A 16,100-nucleotide genomic window follows, 5' to 3' on the forward strand; every position below is an offset into this window, starting at 1 on the left:
TACACATTGAATTAACTATTTTTTTGCTCAGTATTGAACTTTATATATGGACCATTATTCCATTTCAAGACACAGAACAATGAACACTAACTTAAAGGGACCAAAAGATCCACACACTGATTTCTGCAGTGTAATACTAAATTATTTATGGGAGAAAAGAAATTAGTTCATAGAACTAAAGCTGAAAATTCCACCTACATCAGAAACATGCACATTATTTTATTTTTCCCTCCCCAGCAAGGTCACCATGTCTTAATTTTCATATGCTGCTGTTTGTTGCTGAAACTGGTTCAAGCCTTGAATTCTTATTTGACTAATTTCTCCATATTCCATCTTTAGTTCTGACTGTTCACCACCAAAGAAACTTCCATCACCACCACCTCCTCCTATCCCCAACAAGTCCAAAGTCATCACATTCTCACCCCCTTTAGCTCCACCAACATCAATGGAAGTTGTTGACCTACCATTGTTCATTGCATGCAAAACATCACTGTAACTGCTTCGGTTGTTCTGCTCTATGATCTTCGACAAGGCCTTACTTTGATCCAATATAGCATTAAACATATCCAAACCACTCATTCCTGATCCCATGCTATTGCCACCACCATCCATCATCGTCCCATTTGCATGGAAGTTATTATAGTGAGAGAGGTCTTGTTGACTGTGAATGTGGTGGTGGTTCATGACCCCATATGATGGTGGTGCCATGCTTGTAGCAAAGCCCTTTTCTGTCATCATGCTGTTGTTGCTACTATTCACTGTGGCACCCATTTGCGCAGCTTTTTGAAGCAGTGCTGTGGCGGACATGTGAGTCTGAGCATTTTCCTCAAACATGTTGATGTTTGGTGAGTTTGAGCAGAGTTGAGAGGGAGAAGAGGTGGATGAAAGGGTTCTTGTGAATGCTGAGATGTTGTTGTTAAAGGGTTTTGGTGGAATTGTTGCAATGAGGTCGTGAGGGAGTGATAATGGTTGCTTGTGATTATTGGTATTGATTGGTAGTGATGCTACTAGGTTTGGGATTATTGGTGGTTGCAGGTTTGAACCATGCATGATACTTGCTTCGTTGAATTTGTTGTTCTCATCACTCAGTGCATCGCAGAAAGCTCTGTGTGTGATGAAGCTGTCTCTTCTGCAGATCATAATTAAATTTATGCACTCAGTTATAATACAATTAAATTAACAGAATTAACATGAACCCACACTGGATATATAATCTGAGTGAAAAGAATAAAGATAATAAGATGAAAAATAAAAATTAAAAGTTTTTCAGTGAATTTAAAATACCACTCATTAAAATGACATGCTTAGAGAATGAGATTTTTTTGGGAATTTTCAACCTACACTACAAAAACATCATTAAATAAAAATAAACTTTAAAAATAAAAAATAATTAATTTTTATATTAATTAAATTAAATCTATTTTAAAAATTAAAAAAATTATTAATATTTTAATTAAATTTTATTATCTATAAATAGTTTCTAAATAGATATCTTAATTATCAAGATTTAAACAATCAGAATTTAAATAATTGATAAACATCAAACTAAAAATTATTTATCAATCATAAAAAATAATTTAAATACTAATAATTTTATTAATATATAAAATAATAACTAATTTATTTAATATAAGAAATAATTATTTTTATCATTAAAATTAGTTTTTATATTAAAAAAAAAGTGAAAATAACATTGAAAGCTGATGTAAACAGCATAAAAATGAGATTGATTTGTGAAGAAAGAAAAAAAGTAAGGAATTTTCAATTATTTAATCTAGAACATTTTAAAAGTAAACAAAAAAAAAATAATTAGAAGATTAATTTGAACCTGGAAAAGATGGTGCCGCAGTCACATTTGTATTCCTTGGTTCCACATATTTTGGAATGCGCTTTCCAGTCAGAATGAACAGCGTATTTCTTTGAACACTTTTCACATTTCCACTTCTTCTCGCCGTGCTTTCTGCTAAAGTGCTTTTTAATGCCGGTGAGATCGCCCAGTGCTCGAGCTGGGTTGTGGTGGACGCAGGAGGCTTCGGGACAAACGTAAACGCGCTTTTTCACTTCCGTCGTGGTTCTCAGTTTCAGCTTCCACGGTAGGTTATGCCCTCGACGGTGCAATTGAAGGTTCTGATCCCTTTGAAACCCTTTGTTGCATATTTCACACACGAACCTGTTTGTGGCTACCAGTGTGTTCGGCGACAGAGCTACCACTTCGGCATTTGGGTCTGCACACGTGCCACTCACACCAAAATTATTATTATTTATTATTATTATTTTATTTTTTTAACTATAGAATATAGGTGTGCATGCACATGTTTCCTTGTCCTAGTCCAAGTATAGTACCTTCAACATTAATTATTAATTTGACATGCACCGAAAGCAAACCCCAAAATCTTTATTTTATAAACATCTTATTATATTCAATTTATAATATGAGAAAGTAAAAAAATAAAAATAATTTTGCAATTCAAAAAGAAAAAAAAAATTGTGTTAGTGGAATGGTTGTTCACATTGAGGAGTGAAAAAATAAGTATGATGAAGCTTTTGGTTGAAACAAGTGTGAAACAAGAATAAAGGAAAAGTTGGAGATCAAGCCAGCAGTGAAGAAAAGTCAACAGTGAACTACAATGATTGTGAAGCCCTGCAGGCAATAATTGAGCTTCTTCTTTCCACCACACTTCATCACTCACCAATAATTCAACCTTTTTTGCTATTCATTTTTTGAATTAACACACACACATCCTAGTTTTCTTCCCCAATTCAAACAGCATTCAAGCCAATCAAATTCACCTAAATGTTATCAAATCTTGCTTCTGCATATCTTCTTTCCACTTTTACACTTACACATAGTATAATTACCATGTTATTTTATCCAGCAAATTGTGAGAGTTTTCTGATGAGAGATTGTTTCAATTAAACCAGTCTTGGGTAGTAGCATATAAAGTAAACTCTAGCTATAGAATTAATGAGAAAAGCTGAAGAAGAAGATGAATATATACACACACAACAACTTTTAGTACATGGAAACTCAATCACTAACAACTTAATTTGATAATCCATGAACTTAAATTCAAGAATGTTGGTGCTGGTAGAGATGAAAAAGAAAAGGGTTAAGGAAGTGATGAGATGACCTGGATTTCCTGGTAGGTTTCTTTTCTTCTTGTGAGGTGGTTGTGAAGTTGTGTTTGAGCCATTGCTGTTATTTGTTGTGGTTGAAGTGTTTGAATTTGGACTGTGGAGTTGGCCAAGCATCTCTAATTTCTGTTTAACTGCTCCTGCATCTTCTCCAGTGTTCTCTGTGGAGAAGCTCCAACTATCACAACTTGTGATGTTTGAGTTTGACATTGATTCTCTTCTCTTTCTTCCCAAACCAGTGTTTGTTTTCACTCTCTGGTTCTTGCAAAGGGAAAATGAGAGGAAAATGAAAGAAAGAAGATGGGTTTGGTGGAAGTGAGGTATATAGACAAAACCCACGAAACTCTCCTTCTTATGATGTGGAGATTAGTACGACTCAGCCAACATTTATATATATTAGGATGTGCACTGCAGTAGAATATTAAAACAATAATCAGAACAAAAAAATTACATTAATGCACCTGTTGGTGTGATATTGTATTTAAAATTAGTACATAATTATAAAAAACATATGTGTATAAATGTGAAATTATATGATATTATCTCAACAACGTAAATAATATAGGAAAAAGTGTTTAGGTTTGATATATTGAAATATAAACAAAATTGAACTAATTTAATTGGAAATATTCTTAAATTTAAATTTGAACACGATCTCTAACTACATAAATATTTCAAGAAATGTAATTTTTTATATGAATAAGAAATTAAATAAACGTAATTAATTAACAGAAATTAGGTATTTTGCTTATATTTAAATATAGAAAGAGTAATTTGAATTAAACACTTATTTGTCAATTTCTAAAGTATAGATAATCCCAAGTCCATCAATCTTTTTGAATTTTATCAGGGATTTTTTTCTCTTTTATTTTTTGAAAATGATATTTTTATTAGCAAGGAAAAATAAATAAATGTGAATTACTTAAAGGTAATCTAACTCTTATACAACTTGATCTGAATGTCCACAACAGTCCAAACAACAACAACCCCTCACAACCTACTTGCATAAAGAATCACAAACACAACCTACCGCTAATCATTTGTTTTTATTTTTTTTAAATGATACAGTATATAATCAAATATTCTTAAGTCATATAACATTTTTCATGTAATTATCATGCTAAATACGATTAGAAAATAATGTCTAACTAACACGAATAATTAACAAGATTCCTGTTAATAGGTTCCAATAAAGGTCAAGTTCATTCTTATAAATAAATTAATTCCATTCCAACTTATAAAAAACACATTATTTAAAATATGATAATTAATTCTAAATATGAGATCGAAACAATTTATAAAAAAAAAATACTTAAATAAACTATAAATCTTAATTTTTAATTAAAAGTCCAAATGGTTCAAAAATTCCACCCATACCTCATTCAAAATATATTTAACTTGAAATTCTAATATATAATATTCATGTAACGAACAATGGCCACACTTACAAAGCAAACCATTCAAAATATATATTTAACTTGAAATTCTAATATAGAATATTCATGTGCCGAGTAACGGCTACATTCACTAAGCAAACCATGAGAGACATACCCAATTTTGGATTTAGGTCTAAGTTTCAATGTTCAAAACGTCCATCTCAATCTCTATCAGTAAAATGTAAATAACATAGGTAAAAATGATATTTATTTACTCTCTAAGAATAATTTAAACTTGGTTTATATTTTTATATGATTTAAATCTTAAGCTTTTTTACACATGTCAATAAAGTTTTTAAGTTATACTTTATTTTCAATGTTTTTTCCTATTTGTATTTAATATAATGGTGATAAAAGTGTTAGCTCTAAGTGTATGAGTTTGGTTTGTTTTCTATACATCTCTGGTAGAAGGATTCAGGTGTCTCTGAAATATCTTTATTATTTATTTATTTTTTTAATAGAAAAAACATCTAATTGCATGATTTAATGTAAGTTACAGAAAAAAAAATATTAATTTGAAAAGGAAATTTATAAGACAAATGAAATGAGATCAAAAGTACCAAATTAAACTAATAAGTGATATATCTTTAATTTCCTTTAAATAAAGCATTCATTTAAATTCGGTGCATAAAAGAATTACCAAGAGAGAAAAAAAAAAGATGCTTCTAATCTGATTTTAATAGTTAAAAAACTTAAATAATAAAAAAATAAATTGACAAAATGAAAGTACAAAATTTAAAGAATTAATTATCTAATTTTGATTAGAACACTTTTAAATAAAGAATATTGTAATAAGTAATAGTTTTTGCAGTGGTTGCAGTGGACGTAGGTTCTTCCCATTGTGTTGTTTTTATTAGGTAAAGGAAAGTACAGAAAGGAGAGAAAGAGACAAATTAAGGAGGAAGCCATGGATGTATACCGAAAACCAACAACATTTTGTAGTTTCATGCCCATCTCCTACTTTGTCATTACTTCTTATTCATTTCACTGTTTATTCTCCAAATTTTCCAACCTATGAAAGAAAAAAATAATAGAGCAATAAAAGAATAAAATGACAGATATATTTCTATAAACAAAGCCAAAATAAATAAACATGGTTGGAGATTCCACCCCACTAGAAATAAAAATATTTTATTGTATATAAGTTGATGTAAATCTTATTTCATGAGTAAGTTCTATGGGGTTGAGTTACGTTTAAAGTTCACTTCGTAATATGTTATTATATACATTTAAAGTCTATCCTAGTTCATGTTTGTTGAAGATCTCACATCGACTAGAGTTGATTTTATGGGATTGAGTTAAAGCTTAAAGTTCCCTTCATAATATAAATCCTAAACCTATAATCAATTAAGAGTATTTTTTTTTCGTTTTTATTATTATAATAAATAAAAATAATTTCTCAGTCTTTTTTTATATATTTTTTTTTATCTTTTCTCCTTTTTTTATCCTTTCTACCAAACATATTAATTTTTATATGTAAAATCTTGCATGCACACTTCAACAATATTAAAACTAGAGTTAAATATTATCAATATGTTGTACATTTTTTCTCCCTTTATTATAGACAAAATCAAAACATTATGTATATACCTGTGAATAGAACTCATGTGTTTTAATTAGATTTCTAAATATTTCCCTTTTTAGAAGAGAAACTATACCCTATATTAAGAATTTAAATATAATTTTGAATCTCATTAAATAAAAATAAAAAAGTTGAACAACATATATAGAAAAAACATAAGTCCATTCTCCGTTTCGCCTAAAAAGACCTAACACCTTATTTGATATCATTAAATTCTAAGCTATACATTGAATTCAAAATCGTAGAAATAAGTTGTGACACTATTATTATTCCATTTCATTTAAAAAAAATGTATTTATTATTATCATTACAATATAATAGATTATTATTATTAAGGATACATACTTGTCAATAAATAGTTTTGTATCAAATTAAGATGCACATCATTTTCTTTAATTATGTGTAACATTGAAAATCAAACACGCAAGAAAACCTAAAAACGTGACACGATTTTATCATTTAAAATGGTGTTTTTTGCCGACAAGAGGCAACAAATTTCAAAACCCTAATAGGGTTCTTAGGTCCACGCCATTTATGAGGCTACAATGCAAGCCCTTGAGAAACCTTCACTACATATATGTTGTGATCTTTGGGAGATTCTTTTATGGGACCGAAACCTAGCAAGTTACATGAACCTGTCCAATGGGTGATCCTCTTCATGTCACACCTCTTTGTTTCAACTTTGAATTGCCACAACAAGTGTAACTAACATGTTCATTCAATTCAAAACTCTTTCCTTTTCCTTTTGCATATATGGCAAGAATAATTAGGTTTTTCTTCATCATTTTGCATTTATAATCACCTATGATGACATGGTTAGATCCTCGTGGAAATCATGAGATTTTTGTTGGCGTTTGGTAGATACTGATAAAAAGAAAAACCAGATGGGTGAGTTGGATGTGCAATGATAGTTAAGCTTTTTAGTCTTTTTGTTGTCCCACTTTCATTTCAAATTTTGAAAACATTTTTCTTTCATCACCCTGCTTTCACACTTTAAGCATAAACTGGGTAAAAGAAAAATGAATGATGGAGAAAAGGGTGCATACTTTTTGGATTCAACTTTATATTACTATATTAACAAATAATCATGATTTGGGAATATTGAGTGCCTTTAAAATGTTAATATTTGTTTCGGTTATTGGTTTCTTTAAGCAATCACTTGCTTGTATGATGATAAATTGAAAATTCTATTATTTATTTATAATATTATGGATGAAAATATCACCTTATTTCATAATTAGACTTATTTATTCTATTACTTTTTCATTTCCTTGATTTAAACTTAAAGTTCATTTAAGATTTGTCTTGGTGATTTGATATATTATTGATGATCCGATATAAGTGGCTTGATATGACCAACAAATTTTTGATAGAATAGACTTTAAAAGACTTTTATATTATATTAAAGTCTAACTCAACTATATAAAACAGACTTATAAGATTTTAGTTTGCATTCACTTATATATCATGAGATGTTATTATCTTTAATCGATTTTATTACATCTTCAACATAAATTATAAATTATGATTATTTGGAAAGTTAATGAATAAAATAATGAAATTTATTAGATTCGTTTTAAAAAAAAAAAACTAAAAGCTGAGTAGGTGAAACTTTAAAAGAAGAAGGTTGGGATTTGTTAAGAGTATCATCCTTTCCTATGAATCTTGTTATTTTTGGTGAGAGTTGAGAGAAAACAGTATTCAAAAGGATGAAATTCAAAGAGTGATATATGATTATTATTTATTTTAAAACCTATATATAAATATAATTAAAATATATAATTAACTGAGTTTGGTCTATCAATCTATTAGTGTGTCACTACTTTGATATGATAGGTTGAAATTTTTATCAATATGATCTTGATGGATCAATCGTTGACCGCGTCAAAACAAATTAAGTTTGGTGTGTTTTATCATTTTCAAAATTAAGTAGATTAATTTTAACATAATTATGAAATATACAATTTTAAAAAGTTTACATTATTATCACTTTTTAATTTTCTTATCCTTCATATTAAGTTGGATTATTTTAACTGTTGTTGTCAAGATGTGATATAAACAGTCCTCAATTTTACATCCTTTTTTATTTTCTATTTTTAAGTATTTTGTCTCTTCTTCAACATTTATTAATATGTTAAGTGATCAAATCTTATCTTGTCGCAATCTCAATAACATTTTCGCTTATAAAAAAACTATATACTTTTGCACAAAATAAGTAAGAGGAGGATTATCACTACTCATTTCATTAGATAAAAAAAAATATTTTTTTAATAAATTATATGAATCAGTATAAAGTTTTAGAATTGTTCTCGAACGGGTTTGGGGACCTAGAGAACGATTGCTCTTATCCCGGTATTCGGTCGGTCTAATGCTCTATGAACTCCTTAATACATTCACGCTTTCTGATGTACTTTGTTCCTTTTGGTCGTTCTGTTCCACATGTGGGGTGGTACCTGCAGAAGACATTTCAACGCTCAAGTCAGTGTGGGTGTCGTATTTTGCTCAAGTCAGTGGGGGTGTCGTATTTGAGTGTCAGAGTACTGTAGATAATTACGTACATTTTTCCTTGAAATGCGTGCTATTTATATTACCTTAATGGACCTTCATTATTGGGTCGGATTAATGAGTTGGTTTGTGTTTAGGGTTGCGTTAAGCCACATTTAATCGTAGATTAACTTTGCTAACCTGATCAACCTCTGACTCGAGCGTTATGGGTCGGTCGGTCACGTGTAGTGACGTGACCTTCTCTTTATTTCCTAGATGTCGGCACAGACCAAGTGCTGACCGACTCACTGAGTCATCTGATCGTACTAGTACAAGAATCTTATTAATTAGATTGACATTTTAAAATCTCAATAATTATTTATCATCACATAAAAAACTATAACGAGAAAAAGAAAATAATTTGATAAAAGTGAATTTGTAAAATATTAGAATGATTATGTGAAGTGGGCAAAAATGATATTGTTAAAACTGTATGATTTGCATGATAATAATATATGATTATATAGTGTTGTTTTGGAGGTATAGTTATGGTAAAGTAGAAGTGTGTTAGTTCGTGTTTGGTTCCTTAAAAAGGTATGAATCTCCTTTTAGCGATAAGAACAAAGAATGGAATAAAATGAGATGGGCCCTAAGGAAATTGCCTCCTTAACTAAACTTCAACGCACACCACACTGGAATATTCACCTCTTGTCACTAATCACTTCACCTTCACTCCAAACAAACACACACTAAAGATAATATTCAAAGGTCCCACATGCGAAATTTCGTGGAAATGTTTTCATTTTGTTCTTTTTAAATATAAATAAATCACAATATTTGAATAAATAAAAAATTTGAATACTTGGGGTTCCTATTCTATTCTATCTACGCCAATTAATATTCACTCACCAACTCACGTTTTAACTTTTTATAAGTTATTGTTGTTTAAGGGTGTGTTTGGGTTGGGGAAAACAATTTTTTTTTCATTTAAAAAAAAATTATTATTATTTTCAAAATAATAAAACATTGCTTACTATAAATGTTTTGTATTTTTTTATTGTTATTGTTCTAATATCTTAATTTGTTTTTTTTATAAATTTTATTATGTTATGTTGAGTCTTTTGTGTAAAGATTTTACAAGATAATATTTTTTTAATTGCTTGTTAGGAAAAAAAAATCGGATCTTTGAAAATTTGTTTCCACAAATTTTTTTAAAAAAAAATATCATTGCTTTCTTTAATTTCTAACCGTTTTTTACATAAAAAAAGGGGCCATTCATCCTAGATAATATAAGCACGTAACAAATAAAAAAACAACAAAAATTTGAAACATACTTTTTTTTATAAAAATAATGTCTTAAATTTGTGACTTCTAATATAATAGTGTTATTTTTATTGTTTACTTGATTTGTAATATATATATATATATATATATGTATTTTATTAATATTTTGTTAAAATCAAAAAAAAATTATTGTAATTTTATAAAAAAAAAACTCTAAATAACCTTAAATAGAGAAACATAGTATTTTATTTGAATTTACTGTTAGTGTAAAGTATTTCCATTGACAATTTGTATCAGGATTTACTCATTTTAATAGGATTTGATATTAATTGGACTTTTTCATTGGATGTTTGTGGAAAAAATTTTTTTTTAAATAAAAGTTTTTATCTTAGGTATTATTATGTAACTTGACATCTCAACTGACACCTTAAATAACAATAATCATTTACCATTACATGAAAAAACAATATTATTAAAAAAAAAGAATACAAAAATATGGAGAGAATAGACCAAAATCCATATGTTAACAAAAAAAAAAGACTATATCTATTCATAAAGAATTTTAGAAAAAGACTAGATGGTAGCTTATACAATGAAAATATTCTTTATAAATAAATCTTAAATTAATCAACTTATCAGCATACACATTTCCTTCACGAAAGATACGAGTAACTATAAACATGATTTTCTCACAGTAATTAAGACAAATATTTCATCAATTATGAAGCATAAAAGGAAGATTAGTCATAGCAATAAACGCAACACAAACCAAAGAAGAATCACATTCCAGTTAAACATTAATAAGCCCATCTTTTGAACTTTCTTCATAGCATGTATAACCTCATAAAACTCGACAACCAAAGCAGATTGAACTTCAAAAAAACGTAGAGAAAGCTCTTTGATGTAAATGAAAAATATGTTAAAATCATACATCAATTAAACATAAAGTCAAGTGGGACAAACCTCATTTTAAAAATCGATTATTTAAAGATGAGTTAAATTTAAATTTATTTCTTATTATTAATAAATAAATGATTTTTTTAAACTATTATAATAATATATTTGCAAGAATAAATAATTTTAATTTTAGTACATACTAAACGTTTTTTATGTTTATTTTATACTTTTACTCCTAATTATAAAATTTTCATTGTGGCTTCTATCATTATTCAGTAAAAAAAATATTTTTTTTGCAAAACCTAATCACCCCAGTATTTTTTTTTATCTGTCTTGATAAACCCAAGTACGTGTTTTTTGTGTAGCTGAAATTTGATGATTGTAATTAACTACTGCTAAGGAATGATTTTATTAAAATTAAGACTTAAGAAGATAACCAAATTTTGACTGTAATGATTGTGGACAAAAGATGTCTGTGACCATCACTTTTTAACAACAGATTATGATAACTACTGTTACTATTTTAGAGTATATGTAAATTTTACTATTATAATTCTTTAATATAAAAATTAAACTATTAAGATAGTATCATTAAATATAACTTTTAATACTATAGTCGAAACAAAAGCACACAATATTTTTATAGTAATAAAATTCAGTTAATATAATTAGAAACATAATTTTCCTAATGGTTATTAAATTGTATCTTATTTTCTACAAATTATTTACTTTTTATTTTATTTTTCTTCTTCAAATTAACACGGTAAAAAAATAGTTAGCACAATTTTAAGCATAAAATAGTAAGAAAAAGTAAATATTAAACAAATAGTTAGAAAATTGTATCATATTTATTAATTGTTGTAGATAATAAATTTAAACTATTTAAAGTTTAATCATTTATTTATTTATTTTAATATGCTCCCATATATTACTAATGTGTTCAAATTATGAGATGTATCAAAACTAAAATTAAATATATTATTTGCTTACACTTACTTTTTATGCCTCTCAAGTTTTCTTAATTAAGAAACTAAATGTTGATTATACACATTTATTAACGTATATTATTCTCAACATTAGCATAAAGTTGTCTGTATTATTCATATTTAAATGTTAAATTATTGTGTTAATATAAAAAAATAATTATATGTAGTGTGTGGATTTAAGAATATTTACAAGTTATTAATGGTTATTAAAATTTTGAAATACAAGTATTTAACAATATGTAACGTAACATTTTTATAAACCAATTAATAAAAATATTCCATGTATATAACTTTTAAAATAGTTATCATATGCGGATGAAAGTATAAACAATGATTTGACTATCAATTTATTTTAATAAAAAAAATCAGCTAAAATAAAGAGTTTAATTTATAAATAGTCCTTTGGTTAATTAACTTTGTTGTGATAACTTTTTCTATTTTGATGATATGACATATGAGAAATTATACTCGTTTTCACGATAAGATTGAAGTTTATATGGTTATTTCGGTTATTAAATATTTAACTCGTCTAATAGGAAATTCGTTTAAACCTTCAATGAAGAATGATATGTTGGATTTCAACGTGATCAAGTTCTTTTATATTAATACTCGTACTGGTAAAGTTCTTCGTCCTCTTACTGTTATATGGAAGTTTCATTCACCAGGTTGGGTTAAAATTATGGAACTGTTAGGGATATCTTGGTTTTGCTACTTGTGGAAGTATTTTCATGTATTTATTATAATACATAAGATTGCATGTTTATGATCCAAGCATAGAGTGAGATGGTAAATTTAATAGATTTTATTATAATAGATTTTTATAAATGAGATTTTACTTATTTATTATTGTTTATTGTTTGAGTTTAAGTGAATATAAGATTTTTAATTATTTAAAAAATATATTGTAATATATTTTTAAGTTTTTTATTATTTTCTTTCAGAAATAGTTATTCATTGTAAAATTAATTTATTTGATGATTTAAAACTGTTTCTTCTATTCCGTTCCAAAAAAAATATTAACGGGTGATTAGGTAAGAGACATTTTTTATCAACAAAATAATTATTTATAAATCAAAATAAACAGAGATATTTCAATATCTATACACAAATATAATAATTATTTATAATGAGAAAAAAAAATCCAACAGCATAGCTTGCAATTTCAAAAACTAGTTTATCATCCTACGATGGATGAGGTTTACATTAAAGGTGAGTGTTAGCTGCGAAGATACCAACAATATATTGATTAAAATGATTCAAAACTAAACTTAAACAAATAAAAAATTGTTCACTTAACATGATATAATTAGAATCTTAAATTAGAGGCTCACTCTCCCAATTAACTATTTTCAATTTTGTCTTTTTTTTTTCTCTCTCTTTTGAATATGAATTACACTAACTGGTTAAAAGGTAAAGGAAATTAGCTTCATTTACTACTTTTAAAAGAAGTTGATTATTTTGATAATGATACTTTGGTGAGATCAAATCTTATGATAAACTTAAATAGCTGTAGATTATATGGTAGCTGTTTTGTTGAATTGAAATTTAACTTATTGAATGCTATGGATTTGATTGAATAAAAACACTTGCAATTTAATTACTACCATAAGAGAAATTGTTTTAGATTAAAAAAACACTTGTTCTTATTTAATTAAAACAAAACATGTGTTTTATAAATTTTTGTCATCTCGTTTAGATAAACATTTGAAAGAGGAAGAAGTTATCACATGAAAAAAATATTATTAAAAAAAATACAAAAATACGGGAGACTAGACCAAAACTCATAGGTTAACAAAAACGATACATAGGTAGACCATACCTATTCATAAAGAATTATAAGAACATATAAGATGGAAGCTTATTATACCAATGAAAAGATTCTCAATGAATAAATTCTAAATTAACCAACTTATCAGCTCACGCATTTCCCTCATGAGAAATATGAGTAACCTTAAACCTAATTTTTGTACAGTAATTAAGATAAGTATTCCATCGAAGCATTCAATAAACATTTGTCATAGCAGTAAACGCAACACAAACTAAAGCAAAATCACATTCCCACCAAACATTAATAAGTCTCTCATATTTTGAGTTTCTTCCATACCATGTATAACCCCATAAAACTCATAAAACTCAGCAACCAAAACAGACTAAACTTCAAGAAATGCAGAAAAAGCTCTAATAAATTTCCACATACTTCCACAAAAAATACTTCCACAAGTAGCAAAATCAGAATATCCCCTAGCAAATTTTTTTTCTATCTTCCAAAAAAATTATGTTCAAACAACCACCCTTGTTTATAAAATCTTTAATATTGTTTTCCTTAAATTTCATAAGTTGCATGAATGTATTATATGATATTTAATAAATTTTGATGCAAAATAAGTATTTGAAAGTGATAATTTTTTTTAGGAATAACACGAGGATAATTCAATGATAAATTATAAAAAGATGATTTATAAAAAATATATGTAAGTAATTCAATGTTAAGATGATAGGTGGATAATTGATGTTAAATTAAAAATATTTGAGTGAAATAGGTATTAGCAATGAGCAAAAACTATATTATCTCGTAATATACTACGAACATTAAGTTATTTAATCATAATGTTAGCATTAAATTAGGAATTAGCTCCACTAATAACCCAAATTATGTTTTTTTAATATTTCTTTAGTAATAAAATATTTAATAATTGAGAGTCCTATATACTTCAACCCATCTAAAAAGCGCTCAGTTTCTTGAGGGTGCTTCTCCCTGCACCTTAACAAATGGCTTTCTGCACTCTGTCATTTTCTCAAAAGATTATTTTATCCTTTTAAAAATTATTTTCAAATTATTCTTTTTGAAATAAATTAAAAAAATATGTTAAAAAATGATATTCTAGAATGATTTTTTTGTCTTTCAGATTTTTTTTCAGAAACACAGTTTACTTATAGAACTCTTATTCCAGAAACACTTTTTCTTAGGAACTCTTATTTTGTAATTATTTAAAATTATCAAGGATAATTCTGGTATTTCAAAGAATGTAGGGATGCTAGAAGAAAATGTAGCGGTGCAGGAAGAAATACCCTTTCTCGAGCCATGGATCACAACAAAAAGCCCATATAACACTTTATTGTAAAAAAAACATATATGCTTTTATATATCTTTTAAAAGGATGTAAAAATAAAGTATAAAAACTAGAGTTTTTATTATGAGAAGTTTTCAATTGTTTGTTTGAAGCACTTTCTTAATGTTAAAAAGTGAGATATTTAGACACAACAATACCAATCAAATGACTTCCCGAAGTTCTTCCTTTTCCTATTTTTCTTATTCTTATTTCTCATTGAATGAAATATGGAACGTGATATGTAATAGAATTTGTACACACAATCTAAAGATTACAAACAGATAAGCATAAGCACAAGGTTTTTTTTTTTTTATCAGCATAAGCACAAGGTAAATATGATTACTAATAATAGAAGGTTTATCGTTCGTTCTTTGGGAAAAAAATTGGACATGCAGTAGTACTACAACATGCTAAGTAGCATGGGATAAATACTACATTACTCATACAAATATTCATTTTTCAAAAATTTGCAGGAAAGTATTCGTTGAAAACCGATACTTAAAAAAACAATTATTTATTTAATTAATTTGCAGATATTGTCTAAGGTTGAGGTGTACTGTGTCATTCCTAGTTTAGAAAGAGTGACAGGGAAAATATAGTTGTATTTAAAACAATAAATATTTGTTAAAATGCTTTATGGTAACCATGTTTTGTTAAAATGTGCATCTTGTATCTTTCATATTGATTTGAGAAGGGATATTTCTACTATAATTTGTATTGTTTTTTACTATCAAACAATGCACATTTAAAAGTTGACAAATAACTTGTGTATTTGTCGGTTGATAGTCTTAGGTTGAATCTTTTTTGTGTATGAGGTTGCCTAGCCGTTATCTTCTCCCAAACACCATTGACTAGTTGCATCTTGTCATGATTTCACTTGTGCAAACCAGAACTTCCTGCAAGGTGGAACCCAAAGAGCTCCTTTGGGTTCCTTAAAAAAAAATACTTGGACATAGCTTGAAAGAAAGGCAGAAGTTTGATATAAACTAAAACAGAACAGTGTTTGACAAAAGGGTGGCTAGTACATCAAGGTCTTTGATTTTATGGAAAAAAAATGTTAGTTGTAATAATCTGATTCAAAAGACTCAAGATCAATTCAGTATTCACAGTAAGAACAGGACACAGCTCAGGTATGATCCTTTATTGCTTGTCAAGCAAGAGCACACAAATAAGAGTCAATTTGTAA

General features: G+C 27.4%; 1 protein-coding gene across 1 annotated transcript; it reads right to left on the reverse strand.

Annotated features, from left to right (window-relative positions):
• Positions 1-3,528, reverse strand: LOC137831688 (zinc finger protein GAI-ASSOCIATED FACTOR 1-like). Its single transcript, XM_068639468.1, has 3 exons — positions 3,132-3,528; positions 1,829-2,225; positions 1-1,129 (listed from the first exon to the last, which is right to left on the reverse strand). Exons 1-3 carry the CDS (start codon positions 3,343-3,345, stop codon positions 253-255), a joined length of 1,488 nt encoding a protein of 495 aa, XP_068495569.1. The 5' UTR covers positions 3,346-3,528; the 3' UTR covers positions 1-252.
• Positions 3,529-16,100: the final 12,572 nt, after the last annotated feature.

Source organism: Phaseolus vulgaris, chromosome 6, assembly GCF_000499845.2.
Source record: "Phaseolus vulgaris cultivar G19833 chromosome 6, P. vulgaris v2.0, whole genome shotgun sequence".
NCBI classification, from domain to species: domain Eukaryota; kingdom Viridiplantae; phylum Streptophyta; class Magnoliopsida; order Fabales; family Fabaceae; genus Phaseolus; species Phaseolus vulgaris.